The 16,099-nt window shown below is 36.3% G+C and overlaps 1 protein-coding gene across 3 annotated transcripts in view; it reads left to right on the plus strand.

The window, feature by feature from the left end:
* LOC136838849 (UBX domain-containing protein 4-like) overlaps positions 1 to 13,398 on the plus strand; it is a 59,623-nt gene extending 46,225 nt beyond the window's left edge. For all 3 annotated transcript variants that reach the window (XM_067104496.1, XM_067104494.1, XM_067104497.1), the window contains exons 10-11: positions 4,919 to 5,124; positions 11,249 to 13,398. In XM_067104496.1, coding sequence (XP_066960597.1) covers positions 4,919 to 5,124; positions 11,249 to 11,366 — 324 coding nt within the window. In that variant the 3' untranslated portion in view covers positions 11,367 to 13,398. The remainder of the gene's footprint in view (positions 1 to 4,918; positions 5,125 to 11,248) is intronic.
* The last annotated feature ends 2,701 nt before the right edge of the window (positions 13,399 to 16,099 follow it).

Genomic DNA, 16,099 nt, shown 5'->3' on the forward strand with positions numbered 1-16,099 from the left:
TAAACAAAGAATTCCAGGCCGGGAGTAAACTCATGTCAGGTACAGAGTTGTTGAGGTAGTTTGTTGTTCAATCTTGGTACTAGTAGTTTAATAAAAGAGATTCAAAGATAGGAAGCGAAGAACTGGGGACTTTGGAAAGTATTTTAAAATTTCTATAATCAATTTCTGTTTTACATCTTTTGGCGTGTTCTCAAATATTTGAGAACTCTGGATTAGATAGTTTGACTCCAGTTCTATAACTGACCCCCCTATGACAATAGGGGATCAACTGGGTTGATCCAGGAAGTTCTGATCAAACTCGGAAACAATGTCAACACGCAGATGACTTTGATATGCCCCTTCTAGCCCCAAAGACCTTGGTTTCCAGACCTTCTGGACATGTTGATGAAAGTCCCAGTATTCCTTCCAGAGAAGAAAGATCTTCTCAGACAGCCTCATTTCCATTACTTCCATCGGAACCTCCACGTGCTGAAGCTAGCCCCTTAGAGACTCCAGCGAGCAGCCCGTCATTCAGGACTCTCTAAGGCAGTGGCTCACCAGCTGTCTTTCTGTCTGAGAAGTTGGACTAGGAAACTTTACCAGGCCAGGTGGGCGATGTACCGTAGTTGGTGCCGAAAAGAGGGGCATAGCATGTCTTGTCCGTCATTAGCGAAAGTAGCAGATTTCCTCTTGTTTTTGAGAAAGAAAAAGAATTTATCTTATTCTACGATTGCTGGTTATAGGTTGATGCTCAGCAGCATGTTCCAGTTTCATCCACCTGAGCTTTCGACCAGCAGAATTTTACACGATCTATGAAGAGCTTTTAAAATAGAGCGTCCAATTTTTCCGCTTTGGGCCCCCTCGTGGGATTTAGCAGCTGTTTTAAGTTTGTTAATCTCTTCATCATTCGAACCTTTAGAGTCGTCCTTTAGGCAGTTAACCAAGGTGTTATTTTTAGTTGCTCTGGCTACAGCAAGAAGAATTGGAGAGATTCGGGCAATGTCTAGGATGGTATCCTTTTTGGGGAAGGATATTTTTCTTTTGTATAGAGCTGCTGTGTCCAGTTAGGGCTCTCAAAGTTTATTTGTCTAGTACCGAGAAACTTTTGCCTTGTCTAAGAACCTTATTTGTTTCCCCTAAGTATTCATCTCGTCCCATTTCCAAAAATGCAATTAGTTTCTTGCGAGAGGTTATTAGTCAAGCGTCGGAGGGTTTTTCATCGCTTTCGGAGCCTTTGAGTTCTTCTTCACGTCCAAGGGCACGTAGTATCAGGGGAATGGCTATTTCTTTGCCTTCTTGAGGAATTTTTCGTTGTCGGCGATCTTGGAGGCAGCTGCTTGGAAGTCGGTGTCAGTTTTCACAACGTTCTACCTTAGAGACATTCAGTTTTCTTCGGAGAAGGGTTGCTCACTAGGTCCATTTGTTGCGGCCAACTCGATTTTATAATTAGATTGTTATGTCAGGGTGTGGGGAGTTTTAGGTAGTTAATAGTAGTCTAATGAACTTAAGAGTCTGTTGGTTGGGGTTCATATTGAGAGTATTAATTTGTTGTTAGGCCTTTAAGGTTAGGTAGATCGGGATGACCAAGTTGGATTATCTTCCACCTCTTCTGCACAGCCATCTGCATCAGCGAGCCGTGAAGAACTTGAATGCCCTGCACGCTCAACTTCTCCTCCATACATGAGAGGCTCTGAATAGCCACATGGGAGGTTCGTCGTACTCCTCCATACATGAGGGGCTCTGAATAGCCACATGGGAGGTTCGTCTTTTCCCCTCCATTCATGAGAGGTATAGAATACCACATGGGAGGCAGCATGACTTAGACACTACCTTAGACACGAGACTGACGTCGGGGTACTCTCTCTACAGGCATCCTCAATTACCGAGTTGAATAACCAGGTGAGGACACATTCACTTACACATAGTAGGTGGATAATGAGTTACCTGCTTTTCTCCATTGACAAGTAGAGCTGAATTAGATTGATGCCACCTCCTTTAAAATGTTAATCAGGCTAATTCAGGTGTTCAGGAAGTGTATTGCAATATGAAGTTTTCATAATAAAACTAATATTGTAATACTTCCCTGAATACCTGAATGATTCTCACCCTCCTCCCCACTTCAATTTTTGATAGTGAGTGACTCAATTGGGGATGTCGACCTCTGTCGGCCAGTATTTGCATCAGTGTTGTCAACGGTACTTCAGGTAACTTATTTGACAAGATTATTCCTGAAGCATTGGTAACGCTGACAGTTAATTACCCACTTTGTGGGTAAAATTATGGGGATATAGTTCGGCCGGTCAGTGACCAGGGCTAATTCAGGTGTTCAGGTAGGTATTACATTACTAGTTTTATTATGGAAACTTCAAACTTCATATCTGTCATTTTTTACATTTTATTTTTCACCCCTTCTCACCTTCCCCTTCTTATCAAGGTTGAACTTAGACTTAAAGGGCATTGGGAGTGTCACCATTCATCTCAGCAACCTCGAAAACTGTGGATTAGACACTAATATCTGTCGTTTTCAGTTATTTTTACGTGTTACCCCCACCCGCTTTGGCGCCAGTGATGTCTTACCCCATCAGTATTCTTTTCCAGATAGTAAGTCAGTTGTGATGCTGGAACATATACACACATACATACAGTACATACGTCCATTTTTATATACAGTATATAGATTAGTTGAATTGGAAGTGAACCAATAGACCTAGTTAGACTCCTTACTGTTTGAAGCTTAGTAAATTAAAGTTAATTTATTTTTACAGACATAGTTATACTTGTTATTCCTTGGAGGCCCAAAAGTATAAATTGATGTTTCACAGTAAAGCTTTTCAGGTTACTGTAGTAAGAATTCTGTTTCTTTGTTAAGTTCTCATTATAAATGTAGAAAATGAACAATAGCATTAATAACTTATTTATATGCTCTCAGGTGAAATATTTTGACAAATGGTGAGAGTGAACCAAACAGTGAATGAGTGCAAAGATAACTGATTATTTGATTCCCGAACCTCATTGAACTCAGGGAGTTGTGCTTTCTCTTACATTAAACAAACAAAAGAATAAATGTTTTCAGTATTAATTATATACAGTAGTTATTTATGAGTTGGGTAAAAATAAAGTAACTACACCTTCAAGCTTCTTTTCCAGTTGAACTGGAAAAATTAAGTTTAGTGGTAGAAAATCGATTTTCACTGCTGAGTGAAACAGTGGAACATTCAGAAATATTTTTGATTTGTAAATATGTGCCAGGGGACATTTTTCATTGTTTTGGCCTTAGTTATATACATATACCAATTATAATTGATACGATAGCACAGTTAGTGTGTCAGGATTTGGACTTTACATTTTTGAGACAATGTTAATCTGTTGTCAGGGATCCTCATCTAAAGACTAACTAAGCATGTTGAGGATGGGTGTGTGATTGGCATATACCACTAAGCTTGGCTAGTTTACTCATGTCTCTTTGTATAGCTTTCACATTGACAGCTCTCTTCTTTTCTGTCATGACCCTTACTTGCTTACCCTAAGAAATTGTACTTTTTTTTTTTTTTTTTTTTTACAATCCTCAGAGAGAACTGAAATTATTGTCAAAGCAAAGGAAGTCTATACATTGCTGTTGGTATATGTTAAAAGTTAACAGTTATTTCTACTATCACTGATTCATAGTTTGGTGGAGGCTTCAAAACATGTTGCAGAGACTAGGTAAAGGTGTGTCCTTTTAATGCTAAAGTAGCTGTTCTTGCCTGATCTTTGTACAGACTATTTCATACTTTTTCTTGTCCTTTTTATCTTGAGCTGTAAGTAAGTATACCTTAGTTTAACCAGACCACTGAGCTAATTAACACCTCTCCTAGGGCTGGCCCGAGGAATTAGACTTATTTTACGTGGCGAAGAACCAATTGGTTACCTAGCAACAGGACCTACAGCTTATTGTGGAATCTGAACCACATTATACTGAGAAATGAATTTCTATCACAAGATATAAATTCCGCTAATTCTTCATTGGCTGGCTGGAGAATCAAACTCGGGCCTAGCAGAGTGCTAGCCGAGAACTCTACCGACTTGCCCAACGAGGAACTATCTTGAGCTGTAATCCCCTGTCTAACTGCTTTAGGTGTAGGCGGGCTCTCAACTAATAAGAATTACAGAATATGTTCCTTGAATGCAAACCTGTCTCTCTTAATGTCTCTTTGACATTCAACCTCTTTGATAAGTTACCCTTATACCTACTAGGCACTTAGCTGTTTTTATGATTGTCCCTTTGTTTGAAGGAGGATAATTGCTGGTCTCTAGCTATGAGCCACATTGTACTACCTGTTAAATTACCATTATATAACATAGTATATAAAACCTGTAATTGGAAAACTTGAGGTAAATATGGGAACCACTATGTAGGCTATTGGTTTATTAGCTTTTTTTTTTTTTTACTTTGACAATACTGTATTTTTCTAATACTTTTTCATAGACAGCAATTAGACATCAGTAAGGTTATTGAAATAAAATTTGTGGAAGAATTAGGAACTATAAATCTCACTTATAAGAAATGTGAGTCAAGACTAATCAACTTTAGACCCAGCATATTTTTCCTCTGGCTGTTTGGTTTCTAACAGTCTTGTACAAGGTTCATTCATTGCTGATTTTAATTAGGGAGTGAGTGCCAGTAGAAAAATCAGGTTGTTGGTTGGCAACATGGAAGGAAGCCAGTTACTAGCCTGAAGATAAATACTGTAATAAAATCATTCTTGTAGGTGTCATGTCTACCATGACACGCTGTACAAGGAGACAGATTCACTATTACTGTTTTTACATCTTTACCACATTTAACAAACAATGTTCCTGTGCTGTTGCTTCTCTGATATGCCTATATTTTCTCTGTTGCTTATAGATGCTTGATTATTACTATCTTTTATAATTAACTCTTCATTAATATTTTAAACAGAATTCAAGTGGATCTGGTAGCGGCAGTTTAGTACCTTCACAAGGAGGAGTTATGCAGTTCTTGTGGATCATCTTGTCACCCATCACATTTATATTGGGTTTTGTAAGACAACTGTTCTCAAGTATAAGTGGAAGGGGTACAGGTTCATCAAGCAGCACCACTCAAGCTGGATCCAGTCAGACAACAAACCAGCAACGTCCGGCAACGTAAGATATCAATTTTTATTATTGGCTTATTGATGAAATTATGTAGGAATCATTGACAGATGGTATTTTACCATGTTTCAAATAATAATGAATATTTTTGTAGGTACTTTCTCGTATTTTAAATAATGAATATTTTTGGAAGTATGCCATTGAACAAGTTAGTTTATATAAAAACAAAATGAAATGTATATGATGTAGCATTCATTACCATATGCAATTATTTATTTATTTTCAAAAGAATTTCTTTGTTCAACATATTAAATACTCTTTTAATTATATAAAACTATAATTAAAGAATTAATTATGTAAAGCTATATTAAAAGAATTTGTGTTTATCAGGTTAAATAAGAGGATTATGAATATTTTTGGAGGTACTTTCCCATATTTTAAATAATGAATATTTTTGGAAGTATGTCATTGAACAAGTTACTTTATATAAAAACAACAAAATGAAATGTATATGATGCAGCATTCATTACCGTATGCAGTTATTTATTTATTTTCAAAAGAATTTCTGTGTTCAGCATATTAAATACTCTTTTAATTATAGAAAACTATAATTAAAGAATTAATTATATAAAGCCATATTAAAAGAATTGGTGTTCATCAGGTTAAATAAGGGGATTATTGGTCACAAGAAGATAATTTTGTTTTATAATGTAATCTTGGAACTGGACATGCTCAGTTTGTTCTTGATATTTAGTTTAACAGCTAAGCATGAACCAATCACTAAATGGAGTGTGTGTGTGTGCAATATGACAGTTAAACATTTTATGTAAATGTCCCAATTTTACACAGCTTATGACAAACTTTGGATAAAAACTATTGTGGTAAATATTGTGCCTTACATACCACAGTGTAAGAGTTACTTGAGGTAATTTATCCAGACTATCAAGTCTCATTTTTTACTTAAGGGGCTGATCAAAAAGATTTGTTCATAATTACATGGTGAAAATTGCTGCAAAACATTGTTTAATTAGTTGGATAGTTAGGTTAGAAGCTAAACTGAACACTTTAAAGGCAAAAGGCACAATTTAGGTTGTACTCCTAATGAAAAATAAAAGATACATATAGAACAGCACACCTGAGACCAAAGGGACATTGCAAAAACTTTTGTTACTGCCTACAGGAAAGTTGTATCCACTACAGAGCATTTCAGTAATTTCCAATTACAGTGCAAGGTATTGAATTTCTAATAAGTTGTAGTTTCCCAGATACAGTTGCATATTATTTCTGTTAAGAATGAATCAGTTAGGGCCAGCCACACACAGTTGAGTATTATATGTAGATGATCTGGTTAGACTCCTGATTAACCCCTCTGGTGATCTGATGACGCAAAACCACATAAATAAATTTTTTGCCATAAAGTGCTACGATGACGCGATTTCCGCGCAAGTTATTTTTGGGGGAAATTCACCAAAAAACAAGTCATTTGAAGAAAACGAGGACTACGCCATTGTGTGGGCAGATCTTGGACCTAAAAAAAAACATAAATAGGAAACCGATAGGTATCGCGCATGCGCCACACAGTCCTCCCCTCAACTCAAGCACTTCCCCTCCTGTTTTGACCGAGTTCAGCACTTCTTTTTAGCGCTCTCATATTTTTTGCTTTGTCGTCATTTGTCTGCGTTTGTGAAGTGCTTTCACTTTTGTTATTGTGTTTAAAAGTGTTTGCAAGTGATTGTTGAGTATTTTGAATAACATTTCAAGTGTTTTTCAATAAGATAAATAGTGAAGAATTTACTTTTTTTTACATATATTTCTGTCTTTCAACAACATTTCTGCCTTTCAGCTTCAATTGCTCATTTTTTTCTGGGAACACTTGTTGCTTTTATGTGGGCTATTTATAGAAAATTTATTCAGCTTTCCATTGCAATTTTCACTTTTTTCTTAGCGTTATTCATTACCAAGTAATTACAAAAAATATAAGCGTAAATATGAGCACTCGAGAACCTAGTGGAGCTGCGTAGTTCGGCCTAGGGTTTATGAGTGCGTGAATAATTTTTTGTATGCCTATTTGTGCATCTGTAAATAACTTCAATGTGCATGTATTATATATCATTCGGACGGCCATTCATTGTACTTTTTCGTGCTGAACGGCAAAATGTAAAAATATCAACGTCTCTATATTAAAATCTTTAGCGAACAATTGACTTTACGTGAAAAAACAAAACTTACGTCTTTGAGCTTTAATTGCTCAATTTTTTACTGGGAACATCTATTGATTGTAGGTAATATATATATATTATATATATATATATATATATATATATATATATATATATATATATATATATATATATATATATATATATATATATATATATATATATATATATATATATATATATATATGAAATTTATTCAGCTCACAGCTTTCACTTTTTTATAGTATTATTTATTACCGAGTAATTACGAAAAAGTCAGCGTATATATATATACACGTTGAACGCCGTAGTTCAGCCAGAATTTATGCGTGCCTAGATAATTTTTTGTACACCTGTTTGTGCATCTATAAATAACTTCAGTGTGCATGTATTATATATCATTCGAACGGCCATTCTTTGTACTTTATCGTGCTGAACAGCAGAATGTAAAAATATCAACGTTTCTATATAATAATCGTTGCCATATATTTTCTTAGGAAAAAAAAGATTGTTTGTAATCTAACAACAATTGCTCAATTTTATTCTAACAATACATATATCTTTCTTTTGTGCGTTTTATAGGAAATTTATTCAGCTTTCTAATGCCACCTTTATTTTTTTCTGTCTTTATTCCTTACTTAGATACAATATGAAACAAAATAAGTAGGTTGGAAAACCTGAAAATTGCACCCGTAAAAAATTAGCATTTTCTAATCGGTAACAGCTAATTAGCAAACAAATTTATAGCAAAATTATTGCTTCCAAGTGAAAGTTCAAACATTTCCACACAATTTATGTATAAAATAAACTCCCCAAACCAAATTAGTATATTTTTCATGATTATTTAAAAAAAAAATATCTACGATTTTCCTTAAAAATTTCACGTTCATCACGTCTTTTTTATTTTTTCTAAGCCTTGCAAAGATTTTCTGATTGCTTTAGGAAAAAATTCAATCATTTGCCAACATCGTAAAACAAACCAGAAGCCTATGTCAGTTATAGTTTGGACATATCGATTTTTACAAAGAAACTTTTCTGTGCAAGCCCCACTTTTCCCTCCACGGCATGAGTTGTGTACCGGGTAGCGCTATAGGAACCCCCATAAGTGCAAGAGGGTTAATATTTAGTAATTCTACCAACCTCATCCCTTATTAGTGGTCCTCAGATCTCCCCGGTTTGTAGTTTTTTCCAAAGCATATTATCAGTTACTGCATAAGCACAACCTGAAGCCTCCAGCATTGTATAAATGTTGTATAGCTAACAACATACACCAGTAGATATATTGTACCAGTATGGCAAACATTTATTTGTCAGGTCTACTGATAAACACATTCAAGTCAAAATCAACCCCTATAAAATATTGATAGGTTACACATCAGGGTTCCTTGACTGTACTACTACATACTGCCTGTAATTGCAAGACACATTAGGACTCATCTGCCATTTGCTTAAGTGATGTAAACTAACCAAAGAAGAATGTCACTATGGAATTTTTTTCTGTCATACCTCAAAAAAGGAAAACATACTTTCATACATCTAAATGCCTACATTAAGAAATTGTCTCATCCTCTTATTGAGCCCAGTTACAGTGAACAGACCAACAAGGCAGTTAACAAAACCATTGGAGTTTGCATGCATTAGTAGGCATTTATTGTTTAACAACCATGGTGTTCAGTTCATATTGTAATTAAAAATATTTTAACCCCATGTCTTCAGCAGCAAAAAAGAATGAAATAAGAAATTATTTTCAAGCTGAAAGTTGTTGCATTTGCGATCTCTTCAAACAGCATTGCTGCAGCAAGCAAGTATCGAATAAATGAAAAGTTGGTGCATGATAGGACAGTGAAACCTCTCTGAAGAAATGTGCTATTAGATCCAGCATCTGTCACATGTGAATTTGAAAATTATTTATTAGGATGAGTTAATGAAAACCATAAAAATACCAGAGCTGGTATAGACTCAAGCACCTAGGTGAAAGCAAAGATTTTAAAAGAACTGCAAACTGGTGTTTAGGCAGACAACTAATATTGCACAGAAACTCCCTGCACACATCAAAGAAAAAAATTACAAATTTCCATAGTTATTTCATTGGACTGAGGAAGCATCAAGACTACCCACAGAGTCAGATTGATAATGTGGATGAACCTTTTTAGTTATTTGATTGGACTGAGGAAGCATCAAGACTACCCACAGAGTCAGATTGATTATGTGGATGAACCTTTTTTTTATATGCTTTGTAACAAAACTTGACTCCTAAAATAAAAAAAAAAATAATTTTGATAAAAAGTTAAGCTAATTAAAAGACAAAGTGCACTGTTAAGCTGTTTTGCAGATGGAACTTAGTAAAGCCAGTGGTTATATTTAAATGAAAAACATTGCCAAACATAAAGTTTCCTTCAAGTGTTTTCTTTCACGTAAATTAGAAAAGTTGGATGGAGGACACTGGAGTATATTTATGGATTGACTATGTATGGAATAGGTAATCAGGTGGTTTATGAAAAGAAAGGAGCTTGCTGGTGAGGGGCATGTTTAGGTCCCACTTAACAGAAAATGTAAAGAAACATCTGCAACAAAACAATGTTGTAATTGCAGCACTTCCAGGTGGATTAACATACATGCTTCAGTCTCTCAAGGTCTGCTGAAATCCTATTAAAGCCAATATGTGTTTGGAGTGGAATTAATGGATGACGGACAGAGAAAAATAATTCGTGTAGGATGGTAATATGGGTTCACCAATGGATGTGTATTGTGAGTACAGGGTAAACTCTTGGGAAGGTGTTCTTCTAGAAACTGTCATAAAATCTTTTTAAAAAATTAAGGCATTTCAAATTCAATGGATGGGGAAGAAGATAATTAGTTGTGGCAAGATGATGAACTGTATTTGGAGAAGGATTTGGAAAGATTTTAACAATGTAGTCATACAATTATTTTATTGTCATTAAAATAATACAGTAATTTATTAACACTATCAGCCTTGGAGTTGAAATTCATAAAATATGAATGATTCAGTTTTTTAAAATTGTGGTATCTTAGAGTTAAGGTTTTAATGGACAATGTAATGTGGTAATTTTCAAGTAACACTTAATACTGTATAATAATGTATCATAATTAATGTAAGCACAGTAATTGTGCTTTTATGTGTAGTTAAGAAACTGCTGTCATGAACATGTCATTACCCCTGTAGTGTGTGGTGCAATTAATCTTTCTCTGAAATCAGTTGAATTTCACTGACCGCGTATGAAACATAAATCTTGCACATTAAATGTTATGGTAAGCAAAGGTAGTATTTTCTGTGATACCCATTAGCCATAAGTGCTCATGGTATATTCACGTGAATTCACAATCTATTAGGTTATCGTGAAATTGCACAGATGATACAAATGCCATAGTTTCTGCCTGGGTTAAATGGCACTCCATTCATTGTTTCAGCTGTTGGAAGTGGTGTATGATGTAGCATTAACAGAATACTGTACTGAATTTGCTTTACTCTTTAATTATTTTATATTAATCTTTGTTAATATGTTGAATATGTTTGCCAAACCTGTTTTAGTTGAATATATTTGTGGCAGTCTGCAGGTGGTATAAGTAGTGTATAGTGATTGTTAGGAGTGCTATCCAATTTGTTTTCAACTCTGGGTAAAAGTTTGCATTTTATTCTTGCCATAAAATTCTGCTCCTAGTTTTGGAAAGATTTTATCAGGCTTGAAAAGTTTACTTTTATGCTGCAGTTTATGGTACTGTGAACATTTGTGTCCTGTGTTTTATTGCATGTTGTTTATTATTTAATATCACCCATCCTCCATGTTAGATGTCTTCTCTGTAGTGTTTTGGTTGTTGTGTGTTTACTTGTCAGCAACCAGTTACCAATCATACAGGAGTTCTGAATAACCATGTAAGATATGTACAGAACTTCTTTAAGCTTTTTACGTAGCAAAAAAAAATTACACTAGTAATAGACATTATATATTTTATTACAGGGCCTATGGGAGACGAGAAAACAGGTTAAATCGTGAAGGAAACATTTATCGACTTCACAATAGTAATGATGATGATGAAAACAACACTTGGAATGGCAATTCTACACAGCAAATGTAAATGACATATTTAAGGAAGGTGCCTTTTCTACAATAGATAATGAATGAATGAGTGTATGTAATTTTGGGCCTTATGGCCTCGCACTAGGTCCAGGGAGGCCATTCAGCACCTCAAAATTTATGTATTAGTAAATAGAGTTGCAAAATATTTGAGTGCTTTCACATTAATATAGGAAAAATTTACAGTGAATATGAAATTGGACTATGCCACATCAATATTTGGGTATATCAAGGACAGTGGTAAATTATAGCAGTGTATGTGTTTATGAGGTGCTTCTAGAATCTTTGTTATACAGTATATCTTAATGAGTTATACACGTTTCTTTTACACGTTCATTAGCAGTACTTGTAACTCCATCATTATTATCTCTAGTATCCATTATGAAATCCCAAGCCAGTTCTTATATTTTTCCAAGTTCTTAAGAGAATTAGAGTTTTACAAAGTTGTAAATGTATGAAGGTAGGGGAATAGCAAAAATTTCTAGATGTAGTTTGAAATTTCAAGGTATGCCATTCACAGGAATTGTTATTGATATATCTTGCCCAGAATCCAAATCAAGCTGACTGAGACTCATCCTTAGTGTTGAATATAATGGGGTGCTCATTTAAAAAAAATACAAATATCATTTACACAATAAAACTAGTATTACTCTATTTGTTTTGGAGAATTTGCAGATACTTAATCATTGTCCTACTAACTTTATTTTGAACACTGAATGACTTTATTTTCTAACTCCTGCAGTGTAGGAAACAGTGTGTATATAGCAGTGAGGAAACCATTTTCCTTTTGTACCTGTTTTTATATGCAGAATTTTGTATTCACTGAATTATCATGTATCACTACTTGTTCTTGAGTTTCAAAGGAAAGCTAGTAGTTAAGTCTTTGCTGTGTATGTTTTTAGTCTGGTGTTTTCATCACAAGAGGTAAAGAAAAGTTTTTAACAAATTAATAGTAATTTTAATACATTAAAACTCCAAAAATATGGACTTTCAGGACTGCATTCACTGGATTTTTAAAAATTTTTATATGCTTGTGTGATTAAATTATAAGATGATACCTTACCTTGGTTATCTCCAGTAAGGTTATAGAGTGAAATAAGAGTAATACAATAGATTTTCAATCAGATCTCAATAAAATTTTGTTTAGTAGTTTGTGAAAGAGAGAGGGAGAATTTAAGACAGAACACTACTTTTGGTAGTTTATTGCACTGTGGTGTGTATTACAGTTCATGTAAAAAATATAGACGTAATTCAGATTTAAAACGTAAAAAAATAGATGTAATTCAGATTTAAAGTTCAGCTTATGACAGAGAGAAATATTGTTAGAGAGAATTGAAGCTTGTCTTCCGTACTATTAGGCCCTTTTTCCAGACATCTTTGCTCATTCTCTCACATTTGCATTGAAAACAGTACAGTACTTATAACAACTATATATTAGCTATTTTTATTTATTGTCCATGTATTTTTATTTCACATTAAGAGTATTAGAAAATTCTGACTGAAAATACTGTAACAAATCTATACTAAATTATTTGATAAAGTTGTTTCTTTCGTTAGATTTTTCTTCTTTTGTTAGTTTTTCTTACCTCAAAATAAGTATTTAAATAACCCCTCAAGTGTGTCCAGGTTATTGAGGTTTTACTACTGACTTGAAGTCTTGATCATTCTTCTTGGTAGCCCAACTTTAGGTTCCTCTTTAGAGCTGTTCTTGTAAGTGCTCAGAAGTTCAGTGATATGTATATAATGTTTGAGTTTCCAGAGAGTTGGTCATTCACTCTTTTCAGATTTCAAGTTTCTTTACAGTTAGCTTATGAACTGTGATACCTATGTGTAAAACATATGCAAGTTACACTGCTATTAATTGTGAGAAAGACAGTTTAGTAATACAATACCTGAATTGTGTTTTTGTTGTGGGTATTCTTGGTAATGAAACCTGTTACATTTTACTTGACAAGATACTAATACTGCAGGAAAATGCAAGTCATCTGTTGTAAGGCTAAATGTCAAAGAAGTAAAATATATAGATATATTTTTATCCATTGTTATTTTCCTTCTCTTTCTTTCACATTTCATTAACCTACACCATAGTGAACAAGCACATTAAATGTAGGTATCATATGCTCAGTTAAATGTTGCATTATCCAAAACATTTGGCAGAGGGTAGAATGGATAATTCAGTTAGGATGAAGGTATACCACCACCAATAAAAATAAAACATAAATTTGTATTTTTCCTAACATGAAAACCCACAACATCATATGACAGGAGATCCTTAGGCGTGCATGCCCATCATGGCTATTAGTAGGCTTGTTTTGAAGAACTCCACCAGCTACCTGCTTCCTATCATGACCCAAGTTCCTCCAGTTGTGAATTAACCCAAGTGTCAACGTGCAATACGTTTGCAGAAGGCGAGAGAAATCGGGCAAAGAGGGGTGGCACAAGGAGGGTAACTTTATTCATATGATGATGTGGTGGGGGGGGTCTGAATCATACAACTTGCTCCATTCCCTTAGATACAGATACTGTATATTTCTTTTCCTTTCTCCCAGGGTGGGAGGTTTATTCCCTTCCTGAGGGGGAAGGCATATTATTTTTCTTTTAAGGCCCTACAGTTCAGAACTTGTTTTGCCTCTGGACTTCCCTGTCTTCTTGTGTGACAGTTGTCAGCCCTGCTGCTCGCTCAGATCTTGGGAGCCCCTCTACATTCTCTTTGCTCTCCCAGTGTTGGCTCTTCACATATTGGTGTACCTCGTCCAACTCATTAGTTCTTTGGTGGAAGCTTGGAACCAAACCAGATCTGATGGCAGTGTGTTCCTTTCAGAGCCTGGGAGCCCATCTAGGTGGTGACTTATAGGGGTTGTTCCCCTCCTGGGACGGTGGGGGCAACGCCACTGTCTTCTTTTCCAGGCTCAGATGCACAGTTTATGTCGTCATTCAGGGCTACCAATCTTAGACGGACTGCTTCTCCGATGTAGCCTTCGTCTGCTTCTGTGGCTTCTCATCTCCCTTCAGATGTTTCATCACCCAGTGCCCTTCACTTTGGTTGCCCTAGTGTCATATATATGAAATAAACTTATTTTTTCACAATTTTATTAGAATATATGATTATACCTGCTCTTAACACGTAGTAATTTCTGCTTTGGTAAGAGTTGTCTGCTCGTGTGACATCACGGATGGGATTGTGACGTCATGGTTAGTTCTTATGATATCAACAACAGATTCCTCCGACGTAGTTTCAATTGATCGAATTGGCCCTTCAAGAGAAGTACGACCCATCTTCCGCAGACGTTGGGGTTTTTTAGGAATTCTTCGCTGTTTCTTCCGGTTGCAGTAAATTTGAAGAAGAGAATCCTTTCGCCATCGTCATCTTCGTTGTCTTCTATCGGTGCTCTCCCTCATCTATGGACTAGGGTTTCTTCATGTCGTGGGTCTCTCTCTGAGACCCTGCTACATAGAGCACCAGGTGCACAGTTTCCTCGTATACGACATGTTGAAGAGGTAATCTGTGTCACCTATATTAGTTCTGGGAATATTCCCCGAACTAGTTTCTCCCCTGCCCATGCTTCTACGGACACTCGGGTAGAGGAAGCAACTGACGTTCGTCCTTGACATGACTCAGTAGCTCCTTCTGAGTTCTTTGGTTTCTTCGGAAACCCGAGACTCAGAGGATGCTTGTCTCAAGTGTTCGGCTCAAGCAGGACACTCGGTTTTCTTCGTAACTCCGAGCCAACAATTCTCACCAGATGGTTCGAGATAGAAGCAGCCATGGATATTCTAGCACACGTTCCAGAGAGTTGATGCACTTTCTTTGTTAGACGTGAGAGATTCTGGAAGTTTGGGGACGTGGTTCCAACACAGGCTTTGTCGCCTTAACACTCGCATGTTCGTGACTTAGTCACCATAGTTCCAGTGTCCACAGACATGACCAGGTTTGACATTCATCTTCCCGCAAGGATGTCCAGCCAAAGAAATGATGCACTTTCCTTTGATGTATGTGAGGGATTCTGCACGACCATGGACATGTTTCCACCCTAGGACTGTTGTCGACTCGATGTTCGAACATCCGTGACATTAGTCACTGTCTTTCCATGCTCTTCCAGAAGGCCCTCTAATCTTCATTCAAGTTTTCACGACTGTGTCCTGTTGCACGTCTGAGTCTGTGAAGCCATGCGTGTACATGCAGTTGGTTCATCACAGTTGGTCGTCTCATACGCTCGGACGTGACAGCACAGATGTACAGCCATATACCGGCACTCAGCCATCGCACAGGGTGTGGAAGCTGTCTCGATGGCATGTCTGGGAACGGACCATCGACCTTGCTCAAGTGACAGGTTGAAGACAGAATGGGATGGCCTATGGCCATGCCACATTGTAGCACCGTTTCCCATCCATTCACTGCCTCGTTCATTCTGTCGAGCAAAGAGCATTAATATAACTCCAGTGGACATCTAGAGTGGAGCCGAATCATGTCTACAGCCTTGCAAATCACCATGTGCAAGTGATCAGCATCATGTCTGTGCAGTGCCTTTCAATAATGTAGGTAACAGCCAACGTTCGAGGGCTGATGCATGTCCATTTGCCCTCGTCCGTGGCTGTAACTTTGTCAAGTCCGTCCGAGAATGTGACACGTAACACGTCCATGGACATAACTCTTCATGATTCCGAGGATGTGACTCATCAAGAGCGTGGAATGATGGGAGCCCTTCGTGTGAGAAGAGGTTTTATGTTTCCAAT

The sequence above is a fragment of the Macrobrachium rosenbergii genome, chromosome 5 (assembly GCF_040412425.1).
Source record: "Macrobrachium rosenbergii isolate ZJJX-2024 chromosome 5, ASM4041242v1, whole genome shotgun sequence".
Taxonomy (NCBI): Eukaryota; Metazoa; Arthropoda; class Malacostraca; order Decapoda; family Palaemonidae; genus Macrobrachium; species Macrobrachium rosenbergii.